General features: G+C 39.3%; 1 protein-coding gene across 1 annotated transcript; it reads right to left on the bottom strand.

Moving 5' to 3' along the window:
• Positions 1 to 57: 57 nt before the first annotated feature.
• simc1 (SUMO interacting motifs containing 1) lies at positions 58 to 12,815 on the bottom strand. Its single transcript, XM_042074661.1, has 10 exons — positions 12,570 to 12,815; positions 10,578 to 11,738; positions 10,170 to 10,429; positions 8,232 to 8,301; positions 7,920 to 8,080; positions 5,978 to 6,070; positions 5,658 to 5,786; positions 5,072 to 5,251; positions 3,104 to 3,188; positions 58 to 77 (listed from the first exon to the last, which is right to left on the bottom strand). The coding sequence occupies exons 1-8, from the start codon at positions 12,699 to 12,701 to the stop codon at positions 5,080 to 5,082; spliced, it is 2,178 nt and encodes a 725-aa protein (XP_041930595.1). The 5' UTR covers positions 12,702 to 12,815; the 3' UTR covers positions 58 to 77; positions 3,104 to 3,188; positions 5,072 to 5,079.
• Positions 12,816 to 14,262: the final 1,447 nt, after the last annotated feature.

Here is a 14,262-nt window from a genome sequence, read left to right as displayed (position 1 = left end):
GGTTAACCGGTCATTCATTGTCCAGGTTGGGGCACGGCCGTATGTGGACCTCTCTGTAACTGAACAGCGAAGGTGACCTGATGAAGATATACAGACAGGTTATTAACCTAATGTCCACAGTGGGATTTTAAAAATTCCTTTTCAGCACTTAAAGGGCACAACAGTGGGAGCCAGGAATTGAACCTACAACTTTTCTGGCTACTTCCTTAACCAAAACACTACCATCGCCCCTTTTAGATGTGCCAACTGTGTTGCTGTACAACCCGAATTCTGGAAAAGTTGGACGCTTTGTAAAATGTGAATAAAAAAAAGAATGCTATGATTTACAAATCATAAACCCTATATTTAATTGAGAATAGTTAGAAAGACTACATATCAACTGTTGAAGGATAGAAATGTTATTGTTTTTTGGAAAAAAAATAGAATTGAATGCCAGCAACACGTCCCAAAAAAGTTGTGGGAAAAATATCCAAGTTGGACCTTATGCTTTGTTAGCAAGTATAGCTGGCTTGGTATGGTTACTAGTGCTAGTTGTAGCTACCAAATCATAGGAGTTTATAACATAACATATAACACCAACATTGTGTGGTGTAGGGGTGTGCATACAAATAATTTAAAATATTCGAACCAAACAGTGTTATTTGGTTATTTGCAGTGCTAACACTGCTATTTTGAGGGTGCTTTATTAAGAGCATAAGGTGGATAGCTTCTTCTCTGTCTGGGCCAGTGTCCTTAGTAAAGAGTACATGGTAAAGAGATGCAAAAATGGCCCTTTATTAGACCATTTTAGGACCATTTTATTATTAAATTTGATGGTCTCCCTTTTATTTCTTTGGATTGTGTAGGTTACACACTCAATAAACTTAATTAACAGTGATTGTGCTAGCAGAACGTCTACCATGGCAGCAAATCATAGTAGCATAACATCTATGTTATATAATTTTAGCACAACTTCTACCATGATTCTATGTGTTATAGAATAACTAAATAGAGATATTAATATTTGTGTAGTACAACCCAAAACAGTTAATCGGTTATTCAATTATCCGTGCACACCAGGGATGGAAATTAGCACCAGCCAAATGCTGGTAGAATATCATTCAAATTTTGTTGCAGGAACTTGTTCAATCTATGGAAAATGTACAATCTATGTATTACCAATGTTTTAGCAATTTCTGTCAAAGTAATAAAACCTGATGTCTTGCTTCTTGAGCTGAAACAAAGTTATTTCACTGACAGTGGGTAATTTAAGGTTGTATCACCAATGGTGGTGTAACGCCTCTTCTGTTGACGTTCAAACAAAACAGAAAGCTAGCTCGCTACTGCCTCCCCCTCCCTCCCGTGCAATCAAAACTCTCCTGAATACGCATCTAGTCGGTTATTGGTTGGAAGGAACACTTTATTATGACCGCCGCGCAGCGAAGCAGCGGTCATATAGGTTTAGTCAGATTTTTTTTTGTTTTTTTGTTTTTTTGTTTCGCATGTCCAAATTTCCGTCAAGGATTCCCGGGACACTGAAAGACCGGGGTAGACGAAACTTGGTGGGCATGTAACCCCATATGGATAGCATGGAACCATCGTTTTTCGTTTTGATCTGTAGCCCCCCCCGCTGGACTGCACCCCCCAAAAGGAGGGTAGGGCAGACACAGTTTTCTGTGAATATCTCGAGAACCGTAAGGTTTAGGAGGACCATTTTTTTTGTATGTTGATCTCAAGGGGCCATGTCAACCCATTCCATAACCACTCATTTCATGTATAGCGCCACCTAGTTAAACACAAAAAAGTAAAAATGAGGTGTTGTAATCGCAGGTATCTGTGACCTAACATAGTCAAAACTGCACGAAATTGGAAGTGTAGGATCATTATGACACCCTCTGAATGCACGCCAAGTTTCGTGGAATTCCGTTCATGGGGGGCCACACAATAAATTAATTTATGTTACTATACACCAACTGGCCTGTAGGTGGCCGGAGACAGTTTTCTGTGAATATCTCGAGAACCGTAGGGCCTAGGAGGTCCACCTTTTTTTGTTTGTTGGTCTTAAGGGGGCCTGTCAACCCATCCCATTACCACTTATTTCATGTATAGCGCCACCTAGTTAAAAATTAAAAAGCAAAAAATTAGGTGTTTTCACCACAATATCTCTGGCTGACATGGTCAAAACTGCACGAAATTGAAAGTGTAGGATCATTATGACACCCTCCAAATGCATGCCAAGTTTCGTGAACTTTCGTTCATGGGGGGCCTTACAATAAAATAATTTATGTGTACATTTAGTGACCGTACACCAACAAGGATTCCCGGGACACTGAAAGACCGGGGTACACGAAACTTGGTGGGCATGTAACCCCACATGGATAGCATGGAACCATCGGTTTTCGTTTTGATCTGTAGCCCCCCTGCTGTACTGGACCCCCCAAAAGGAGGGTAGGGCAGACACAGTTTTCTGTGAATATCTTGAGAACCGTAGGGCCTAGGATGACCAATTTTTTCCGTATGTTTGCCTCCAGGGGTCATGTTAACCCATTCCATGTGCATAAATAGATACACACGCACACACATACATTCACAGTAATCATACGTATGACACATACTCACACAGTAGACATATGTACGCATGCATGCACATGCACAAACACACATACGCAGGCAAACACACAAGCACGCACACACACACACACACACACACCCACACACATAAACATAAACGTGTACACGCACACATGCGCACAATTCAAGAATTTCTCAGAATTATGAACAGGCAAGATGGGGGTGGGGTTGTATAAAATGAATTTTACATGTGAAATCTATGAACTAATCATGTTTTGGTACTTGTTGTCTAGCAGATACCAGTGAGAATTGAGTGTGGATAATGCAATTTAGTGAGACAGTTAGAATCATATAGGCCTTTTAGCGTGATTTATTTTTGTGGAAAAAATGTGCTGGACTGGGCGGTGGTCATATTTTGTACCGCTCTGCGGTACATCTAGTTTGGCAGAATTTCTGATAACCATTGTTTTGCATTTTCAATCCAATCCATGGTCAAGGATTAGTCATTTTATCCATAGGAAATACATGTTTTGGACAAGACAGAAGTGCATACCTTTCATGACTTCCTCATAGCTCAGAAGAAGCATCCAGATCAGCTGCATTAGCTCTTCCCATCTCCTCCAGCCTTCACTACCATCCTGGTGGAGGAATTGACGGATTAGTGTGAATATGTTAAAGATGGTAAATTCTCTTGAACAGGTTTTACAACATTGCATAAATATGACTCGCTGTAGGTATCCATTCTATCAGTTAATAACAACTGCTGACCCTCACTACACTTAAAAAAATGCAAAAGCATCTAAACGTATTGCTTACCGTTAACCCACCCAAATATACAATTGTGTGGTCATTAGGGCTGCACAATTAATCAAATTTTAATCACGATCACGATTTTGGCTTCCCACGATCAAATTTGCGTGATCGAGCGATATTTCAAATGCATAGAACCACAACCTGGCAACCCATAGAACGCTCCGCTACAAAACAAATCAAGCTTAAACCTGTCTGACCATGTGCCTGCATGCAGCCTACCAATGACAGCTGTTCCCTGCACTGTTCAGCCTGATGCACTGTGGACTAGTGACATTATGTTAACTATTAGTAGGCTAGTTAGACTATACAATAAACGACGATCAAAAATCAAATGTGTGGCACAGCAGAAGGCCAAGAGCTTGTCCCTCGAAGCGGATCATCCATTGTTCGAAAATATTTCTGATTTCAGGCAAGTAAAGTTAACCAAAAATATAAGTAAAGCAGGGCTCTCAACTCATACCGTGAAACACATCACATGACGTAAACCACACATGCCTTTTTTTTATCACGTTAACTTTTAGTCCTTGTTTGCTTCCTCCGATAGCCTACTGTAATAAGAGTTGAGCTAACGACGGGATCCGAGAATTTTATTCATGTATTTTATAAGCTTCATGTGCAACCTACAATGCATATGCGTTTCAAGACACAGCCTACTCAAAACGAGTGAACAATAATGAAAATGTAGCCTACACGTCAGTGTTTTACATATCAACGAATGACTAAACCAGGGGTGTCCAAACTGCGGCCAGCCATGCACTTTAATCCGGCCCGCCGAGCATTTATTAGTTTATCATAGGACGCTCGTTATTTTTTTTCCAGCGATAGACGACGTTGTGGTTAACTTTAGGCTACTACAAACTGCTTTACACTCTTCTTAGAGAATGTTTACAATGTCAATGTCAAAACAGCTTGTCACATCGAGATACATAGTATCTCCATTGCAGCAGATCTAACTACGTTATGCTAGTCCATTTAATTGGGGATGCATTTGAGCGTGGGAGAGAGGGCGATGGCAACAGTAGTTCCCACTACTGACCAATTTTAAACTGTGAGAGGGCACAGGCACAGCACTAGTCATAGGCTATTTGAGTGGAGCTGGCAAAGAGTCTTAAAGTGACAGTGCACCATTTATAAATGAATTCAACAGCATCAAATTAACAGTATTTAAGAAATTATTTTTCTACAACAAAATTATTTTGTCATTTAAATAATAGAAAACATTATTATTATTATTATTATTATTATTATGTGTGTGTGGCCCGCTGGCCAATTTTCAAAACCCAATGTGGCCCTTCAGTCAAAAAGTTTGGACACCCCTGGACTAAACGATTACAGTAAACTCATGAACAAGAAGCAGAGCTTAAGTGGCTAATGGGGAGCGTTGGGAGGATTCCCGGTGGGCTGTTTTCCCAAATATTAACAAAGTAGCACGCACAAAACATTTGTTTGGAAGTTCTTTGGAAGTTTGGAAGTCGCAGTCAAATCTATATTTGCAGTAATTTAGGGGAGTAAATGTGAGGGGAAGAATTTGGGTGAGCCAGATAGTAAGTCCAATATGTTTAGGGAACAAATATTTTTCTCACTAAAATTAATTAATAATCGTGATCTCAATATTGATCAAAATAATCTTGATTATCATTTTGGCCATAATCGTGCAGCCCTAGTGGTCATAACCTTCTCAGGCAATAGAATGTTAAAATATTCTCACGTTTGTCCTCAACAACTTCTCACCATTGGATCAGATGGCAGAGTGGAATATTGAAGGAAGTGGAGCAGCAGGCTGAGGGACATTGGCACAGGTATCTTTTGAGGACATTCATAGTCCAAAAGAAGCTCTAGAAGCTTGCACTTAAGCAGATTGCTTTCTAGAGTATCAAAAAGAAGCAACCTAGGATAAAGGAAAATGAAAAAAAGTTATGCAAATAAATAGATGGAGTAGTGTAGTAGGTCCAACAGTGTGTAGCCTCTAGACGTGAGCTTGTTCAACTGCAACTGACTGAAAATCACTCCATGCAAGTTGGCAACCATAGTGGCAGAAAAACATGAAAGTCCCTCTACAGTCATGGAAGAGGACCCATTCCATATTTAGATATATAAAATGCTTATTCTAAGCAAATACAGCAATTACATTTTACAGGTAATTATGCAGTAATTATAGTTTACTAAACTAGTAAACATAGTTTTGAATACTACATTCCAGTTTTACATACTTGGTTTTGGCTTACAAGGTTGTTTTACAAATTGTTTATCCCCCCTCCACACATACATAGACAGACACACACACAGAGTCCCACCTGTGCTCACGCTTTTGAGAGCTAATAATGGTGTGGAAAAGCTCCTGGGAAATCTTATTAGAGCTGCAGGTGGGAGTACGATCCACCTCCAAGGCTAAGACCAGCATCTTCTGAAAAACCATCACCATCCTGAAACACAGCATAAGAAATACCACTGTAGTAGACCCATCACTATTGCTATGTTTGTTTCATCTTTTTTTGGATACCTAATAAAAGCAAAACCAAAGTGAAATACAAGAACACATATCAAACATAAAGCATAAACTGGAAAGTTTTACAAACAGCCGAAAAATGCTTAGTACATGAAAATAAAAACATACTTAAGATTTTCATTCCTCTCCCTCTTGGGGTTTTTATTCTCTTTGCTACTGACAGCCAAGGATACTGCTTCAAAAAGCCAACAAATGAGGTCTCTGAAAGAAAGTGACATACACTAAAATGTAATGATGCCTTCAAAAATACACAAAAACACTCCTAGGAAACAACACAGCAACAAACTGATTGAGTGCAGTCAGACCATCTACCAAAGACGCAGTTTGTGATTTAAGTTGAAAAAAACTTCTGATCACATTAAGTGAATTGCTCCTTCAGCTGTCCATTTAGTTTACTGTATGTGTTGAAAAATCTAGATTTCATACAGAGAGCTGTCTCTACATATGGGAAACAAACACAGTGGCTTGGACCGAACCATAAATAATTCCAGCCAATCAACACACTGCTTCAGTAGTACTGGAGGGAGGGGTTGATTTGAGTGGCTGCTGAGATCAAATATCAACAACCTTTCACCAGAATCACAGATTGCATCTTTAAGGGCTATTTAATTGAAGCTGGAAATTGGTAAACTGACAGAGAGGACATTTTAGAAATTAAGTCAATAAACATTAACTGTAATTCAGATACACATGCAATAAATGCACAATAAATATAATTATTTTGTTGTCTTTCACATTTGCCAGAACATCGGTTATTATGAATGTACAAGACAACAACTCCAGTCTAAGAACAACCTAGGGTCTATTTTTGGATGCCAACAAGTGTAAACATTCGTTTGGGGACCACAACGTTGTTAATCAGTGCTGTTTGAGTAACACTGGACTAACTTGCCCCCAAGGCTATCACTATATGCTATTTTGTTGTAAATGCAAGGTGTTTGGAAAGGTGTTTTCCAAGACTCAAAAGTGCTTGTCCCAAGGAGAAGTACGAACCGCTATTTGAACTAACTACGTAATGAATTGCATCCACACATCAGCAGCCTTTTAACTGTGTTATGTTAATTGCAAGGATTCCCTCACGAACGTCTTAAAATGACTCAATTAGACATACCTACTGAACTTTATTGAATGCTACCTCTGACTAAGAATGCATTACTTTGCACTTGTATAGTCTTTTATTTTGGAATCTTAAGAGCAATAAACAAACATTGCAATGTTAAAGAATTCATGTTTAATTAATTCAGATATGTAAATAAACATGTATAAGTTGCTATTAGTCAATTAATGAGGAGATAATCGAATCGAAATCGAATCGGACTGAAAAAATGAATCGTTAGATTAATCGATGCATCGAAAAAATAATCGCTAGATTAATCGTTTAAAAAATAATCGTTTATCCCAGCCCTATTCTGGGCTAAAGAGGAGAGGGTCTATCCAACTAACCCAACTTGCTATAGTGCTCAGTTCAAAACCCAGCATCTATGACGGTGTGAAGGTGCATTAGTGCCTATGGCATGGCATCTTGCACATCTGGCCAGGCACAATCAATTCTAAATCATGTACAGAGGTTTTGAGCATCATACACGGCCATCCACACAATGTCCACTTTCAGGGAAGACCTTCAATATTTCAGGAAAACAAATGCCAAAATTAATTCTGCACATATTTTAACAGTATTTCTCCATAGAGGAAGAGTCCAGGTGCTAAAATGGCCTGTCTGCAGCCCAGACCTGTCAAATTGGGTGCACCATGGAATGAAAAACATGATTAAGAAGGCAGGAATGGGACAACATTTCATTCTTAAAACTCTAGCAACTGGTCTCCTCAGTTCCTAAACATTTACAGAATGTTGTTAAATGAAGAGGTGAAGCAGCAGTGGTAAACACGCCCCGTCCCAACTTTCTTTGAAACACGTTGCTAGTATCATCCAAAAATAGACCCAAGGTTGTTCTTAGAGTAGAGTGGTCCTTTAAAACCTGTTTCAATATGAACTTTTGTTGTTACTAAACAAAATGTTACCCTGTTGCCCGTGGTTGTAGTATGTCCTCACCTGACATGAGTGAACCTCTGCTCACAAGACAGCATGGCTTTTGTGATGGACAGGTGCAGCTTTTGCATGCATAATTTCTGCTGAAAGTCATCTTCAAGAATTTGTAGCACATACTGTAGTAGCATACATCTGACATCCAGCCGAAGCCTCTTGGAGCTATCCTTTTAGTGGACATGAATGTCATGAAAAGCAGTCATAGACTTTAGAGAGAAAATATACAAAGAAAATTGTTTTAAAATGTGTATACAGACATGTGTCAGTTCATTTTCTTTACTTCCAAGACAAACCATTTTCCAAAACTTGATTCCCTACCTGCTGCTCCATCACAGCCGTCAGCAGTCCCCAGTCCCATGAAAGAGACGATATATCTGATGGATGAAATCTGCATTTGCAAAAACAGGAACTAAATTGCTGATATATGAACTCAACTGCCAAACAAGTCAGTTTCAGTTTGCACACAGAATGGGCCGCAGGCAGAATGTGAGGAGATATTTGCTGAATGTAACAAACATGTATTGGCTTAAAAACATCTCATTTTCACAGTCCACAAATTCTCCAACACAAGGAGACATACGTTTTAAAATTGAAGGACATTTAAAAAAAAAAAGGGTGTGAATATCAAGACATCCACTGATAAACCCATGGTGTGCTCTGATCACATTGTTCATTATACATACTTTCCAGAATCCCTATGCAGATTTTCTAGAATCATTATGTGACAAAAATAACCCAGAAGCTGATGCAAAATGAATAGACCAATCATGTGACAAAACATCAATGCATGAATAGCGCATGAACAATGATAGCTTTACTAGAGCTTTTTGCACCATAGCTTCATTTGACTGACAAATTATTTCTAAGGTAAAAGGGGTATGCATTACAGTTTCGTAGTTTTGTTTTCCACCCTTATGTATGGTTATGAAGTCAAATTCAGATGGCTTTCCAGTGCAATTTTGTTTAAGACAATTGTGAATGGTCTGTTTCCATGGACTGCTACTGTAGGTTAAGTTAGATTTCCTCTATGGAAATCATGTTTCCATGATTGCTCATTTTTCAGTTTGCAAGTTCAAATTGTGCATTCATACATTCAGCTTAAAGGCTACCGCCCCCATGAAGGGGAAGACATGTTAACAGTACACAATGGCAGTCAATGGCCGAAATAACCAGTTGTTTTAAATTCAGATGGGGTTCAGCTTGTTTTTGAACATAATGGTTTCAAGGAATTGCGTTTACTTAACGTTGTATGCTATCAAACTAATTCATCCTAGATTTCCCAATGTTGACGACACTTTTTTCTGGTAGCTGACATTCGTAGTAACTTCATTAGCTTACTAACTAGCTAACTTTATATGTAAGGTAAACCTTTTAGAAGTCAAAGATGTGTCTTCCTATGGCAAAATATCCAGTCTCTCTCTTTCTCTCGCTCTGAAAGGGAGACTTCATCTCCTCACACTTCGCCTTTAACCTGGAAAATCCAGACCCTGGTAATCTAGAAAGTTAAGGGTCTGGCCACAAATAATAAAAGTGGCCTAACTCGAGGGGCGGCACCAAGTATGCATTTGAAAATCTCGCTGCACGGATAACAGTTCGACCAATGTTTACTGACTGATTCCGGACTTCGACACAATTGGATAACACTACGACCAATGTTTAATGACTGATTCGTTGCAGCGCTGTCGTTATCTGTTTAGTTCGCCTCTGGCCCGCCTATATCAAATACACTGATGTGATTGGTTCCTCGCGATACAAGGGGTGAAAGTAACATGCATCATTACTCATTGCCAGAATGTCTCGCAGAGACAATTCAAATTGTGCTTTCGCGAGAACTCTGGATTTCCAGGGTGCTTTGCCTATGGACATCAGTGCATAGCATTTAGTTTAATGATTCCTACCAGAGTTCCTACCAGAACAGGGACCTCTATCTTCAAAAAACTCCTAAAACATCTAGCTCTTAAGAGAGTATCTCCTTTCCTAGCACTACCAACAACTGAACATGCTAAATCTAGCACCTAACACTTGCCTATCCCCCCTCCTAGAACGGTCACTTGATTCTATGCGAGTGCTTATCGCCGCACTAACATGTCCTTGTCACACTATACCTTGATTGTTTCCCGTTTTTGTAAGTTGCTGTGGATAAAAGCGTCAGCTATGTAAATGTAAATGTAAATGTACATATATTAGAATGTCTAGTGACACTACATGTGACACTACATGTGTATGACATAGGCTAAAACCTTGTAGCTCACTTACATCTGAATCCTCATCAGTAAACTGTAGGCCTCCAGCGCAAGAACATCAGGACAGTGAGGGTCCATCAGGATACCCCTGAGTAGGTGTGCCATGATGTCAGGGGGTGGATAGTACCGGGGTTGCAGAAAATCTGACAGAAGCTGAAGGGTACCCTCTGGGTAGTTTTCCTCAATGGTGCTATAGACTAGGCTAAGACTCTGTCTACATAATAGCTCAGGTGGACCATAGTCTTCCTCTTCCTCTTCCTCCTCCTCGTCAATCTATTTATGAATGTAAAAGAAACACTTAAAAAATACCTTTTTCAAACACTGTAATCAGTAAAGAACTTTTTCAAACACTGTAATTGATAAAGAACTTTTTTAGATACTGTAATTAATAACGTTGAATTAAATAAAAGGTGCATCTCACCAGGTCTTGAACCACTGCCCCCATCTGTTTTTTTAATTTCTTTAGCTGAATATGAGAAATGTATTGCTTGTGCTGTAGCTCTTGTCCAGACATCCCAGGACCAAAATCAGACATCATGTGACTGACAGAATCCTCCTGTATGTTTTCAACTTGACCAAGACCATTATGGAGTCTTATCCCCTCCTGTTCTTGACAGCCCCTTTCAGATAAAGGGTTTGACAGACAAATTTGAGGACACAGAGCACTATGTAGGTGGGTTGCCCTCATAGCAGTCTGAATGGTCTTGCTGACATCAGAACCAGGTCTTCCTGGAGAATTTGGGGTACAATTGATCTGGGTTTCTGTCCACGGGGACACAGTATCTGAGGCAGGTAATGCTGTGAGATTACCTGTATTAGACTGACTTACAGAAGAGGAGGAGGAGGGCACTAGGTTCTCTTCCCAAACAGCTTCTAAACCAGCTACAGATGAAAATGTACCAATGGATGACTTCCTTTGGGCTTCTGTTAGGGTGGACTTGGAAGGCATGCAAGAGGATTCTGCCGGGTGGTCAAATAAATCTGTGGTAAAAGTGGTCTCTTTTAACTCAGGCATGTTTGACTCATCTGAGAATGAAAACGGATCAATTTCAGATGGACAGTGATAATTGCTATCAAGGCTGAAAGGAGAGGGAATGCTATCTGGAGAGTCTTTTTGTGAACTGCACTTTTCTAACGCAGGCAGCTCATTTCCCAAGAGGACAGAGGTCTTCTCTATTGAGTCTATTGTGGTTGGATCTTTAACAGATATATTTTTGTGTACAATCAGTGCTGCTGGCGATGGAGCTTCAGATTCACCTTCTAATTGAAGGCCATTTCCCTCTTTCTCTGATACCGACAGAGCTTCACAATCAGGAGGTAAACAAGACTTCTGGGGTGACTCAATCCCCTGTGAATTTTCTTCTAATAAACTTGGGCTCCTCTCAGTTGCAAGAGAAGGTAGAATCTGACATTCGCCTTGTTGATGCAAGGAATCCTCCTCTTTATCTGATATTGATAGTGCAGCACAAACAGCTTCTGATTCTTTTTCCTCTACAAGACTCAAGTCTACAACTTCAATGGAACCACGTTGGCACCTTCGGGGGCGTCTTCTTCTTCTGAGTTTTGACAAGTCAATGACAACCTAAAGTAAACACATGAAAGGGTTTTCAACATCTTATATAACCTAAACATACTTATTTATCTTGTTTGGAAATTATTTGAGAGATTGCCTCCCTCCCTTTTACACCCACTTTTTAAGTATAGCCTATTTAGGATTATTTCTATTTGTAGTTCCTGTAATACTTTTATGCGTTGATTGGTTTAAACATGTTTAATGAAATGTTTGTGAATAATAATAATTTAACGTTAACAAATTGGTAATGGCAAAAAATTTGCTAGCTAGCTATGCTAGGTAACATTAACGTTACTAAACCGACGTTACCTTGTTTCTAGCCAGCTATCATAGGCCTACATACTGTACCTAACAACACACCATCTGTGAGTGAACTAGAGAGCTTGAACAGTAACACCTCCACGCACCACGCTTCCAAAAATACAATAACCAGGTAACTTAGGCTTGCTACTGACAGAAACGTCGGGGCTTAGGTAAAGTCAACATGGGTGTCTGGTCTAACGCTAACTTTCTGTCAGCTAAACTGAGGCACTTTGGTTAAGATTGCTCACGCGCACAAATGAACTCGGTCAGGATTTTAGAATCTAAGCCCATCTGCTCCCTGTTCTGGCTCTGGCTACTGTCTGAATTTAGGTTATCGTTACTTCCGTTAGCCAACATGCAAACAGGTGGATACTCTTTGTAAACAATAATAGCCGTTGGCTAATTTGCATGGAGTAGCCATTGCAATAATAAACTAACGTTAAGGAGGACATAAAGATCTAGGTGTATCTTTAAAGTCATACTGTTGGTCTGTTAATGATATGGACAAATCAGTCGGTAGGTGGTACCGACACTCACCGGTTTCACAGGAACCCAGTCGGTCCTAATAAATGGTCTGGCATCTTCTCTAGTATCATCACTATAACAACGCACAACCTCTAGGTCGGAGTCTGAATCGCTACCCGAACTTAATGAAATGATATCGTCCATTGCCAGTTGAGAATCGTGGCGCTTTACATGACTTAAATTACAGAGATCCTTTCGGTTGTGCAGCAGTTATCATAGGCAGTTATGCAGTGGCATGTAGTTCCGCGTTTTGTCACGTGGGTAGAATAAAGACCATAACAGAGATTTTACACACCGCCACCCACTGGAGGGGAAAAAACATGCTCATCTTTGGTACGGTAGAGTCAGAGCCATCTCTAGCTCTGGGTAGAGTGATATACCCAGTAAAATACCGGTAGGTAATATATGGAAACCCGTTCCCGCCACTTGAAAAACAGTAGGCCTACAAGTGGTATTTAAGTTGTATTTGTCATGGCTTTTATACCATACCTTGTTAGACCATCCTGTGTGGGTGTGACATGTCTCAACTCATTGTACATACACAGCTGTGGAAAAAATAAAAGACCACTGCACATTTTTCATATGTCATCCAATGGTTGCTGAGGAATGATTTGATAGTCATATTCAAATTTAAGAGACCACTGCAAATTTGCAAGTGCAAATTTGCAAATTATTGCAAATTATATTGTCCATTGCCAGTTGAGAATCGTGGCAATGGACGATATAATTTGCAATATAATTTTATTACGTTTTTTTTTCCAGAGCTGTATAGCCTAAGCTATATATTAAGAATTATATCTTAGGTTGTTTAATTCTTCTTTCCCAGGGCCAAAAAAATATATCAGCCTACACGTCTTTCACCCATATCCAATACAGGACTATGTAAAGGTCATGGTGTAACAAAGTATGTAGGGGACATTCTACCAGAAACACATTGTCACTTAAACAAAAATCTTGGGGTGGAAATGATTCTTATTCTTGAGTCTGAACATTGAGTCATGGAGACAATCAAATTATGAGGTACACCTATTGTGCCATCTCAGGATGTTTTTATTCTTGAACAAAATGCATTTTTGATAATAACTAATAGGAACTATAGGCTATTTGTCAGACCATGTCACGCCCCATCTATGGCCGTTATATAGGGCTGTGACGTGAATTCCATTATTTTCTAGGATATTTTAGTGTGACAGGGCCTGACCCTTCAGATTGTCCCCCTGAAGAAAAGCATGCAAAGAAAACAGTACAGTATTGTAAAAGTTTACTGTAAATATGAATCCTTGGCAATAATGTGGACCACACTGTACCATAGACATGATGTAACATTTAATGTCACACAGACGAGAGCAATTTTGTGCATTTTGATCAGTGTCATCAAAACATTACCCAAAACAGAATGAACTGTTATATTGACAACATGACAATTCACTATCTAAACAGGATTTTTTTTTTTTGCTGATCTCTGCTCTGTACTTCACCTCCTATACCCAGTGGCAAAGTTCTTGACTGCAATAATAAACTGCAAAAAATAAAAGTGTTATTTATCTTATATTAAGATGCTATTATATTAACATTGTCTGTTTTTAGGATGGATTTGCTTAATGCACTGGCAGACAAATTTGCTTGTTTTCAGGATGAGACATCTTAAAACAAGTCAAACTCTTCTTATGTTAAGTCAAATGATTTTATGAGTAATCTATACTGA

This window comes from Alosa sapidissima, chromosome 20 (assembly GCF_018492685.1).
Source record: "Alosa sapidissima isolate fAloSap1 chromosome 20, fAloSap1.pri, whole genome shotgun sequence".
NCBI lineage: Eukaryota > Metazoa > Chordata > Actinopteri > Clupeiformes > Clupeidae > Alosa > Alosa sapidissima.
The sequence above is the reverse complement of the archived record's forward strand: the minus strand, read 5'-3'. Positions and strand labels throughout refer to the sequence as shown.

Bases quoted from the DNA above. Each gene is read 5' to 3' on its own strand.
- simc1 (XM_042074661.1), bottom strand. From the start codon at position 12,701: ATGGACGATATCATTTCATTAAGTTCGGGTAGCGATTCAGACTCCGAC. The intron at 11,739-12,569 runs GTGAGTGTCGGT...TGTTTACTTTAG, and splicing joins ACTGGGTTCCTGTGAAACCG to GTTGTCATTGACTTGTCAAA. The intron at 5,787-5,977 runs GTATGTTTTTAT...GCTGTGTTTCAG, and splicing joins GAGAGGAATGAAAATCTTAA to GATGGTGATGGTTTTTCAGA.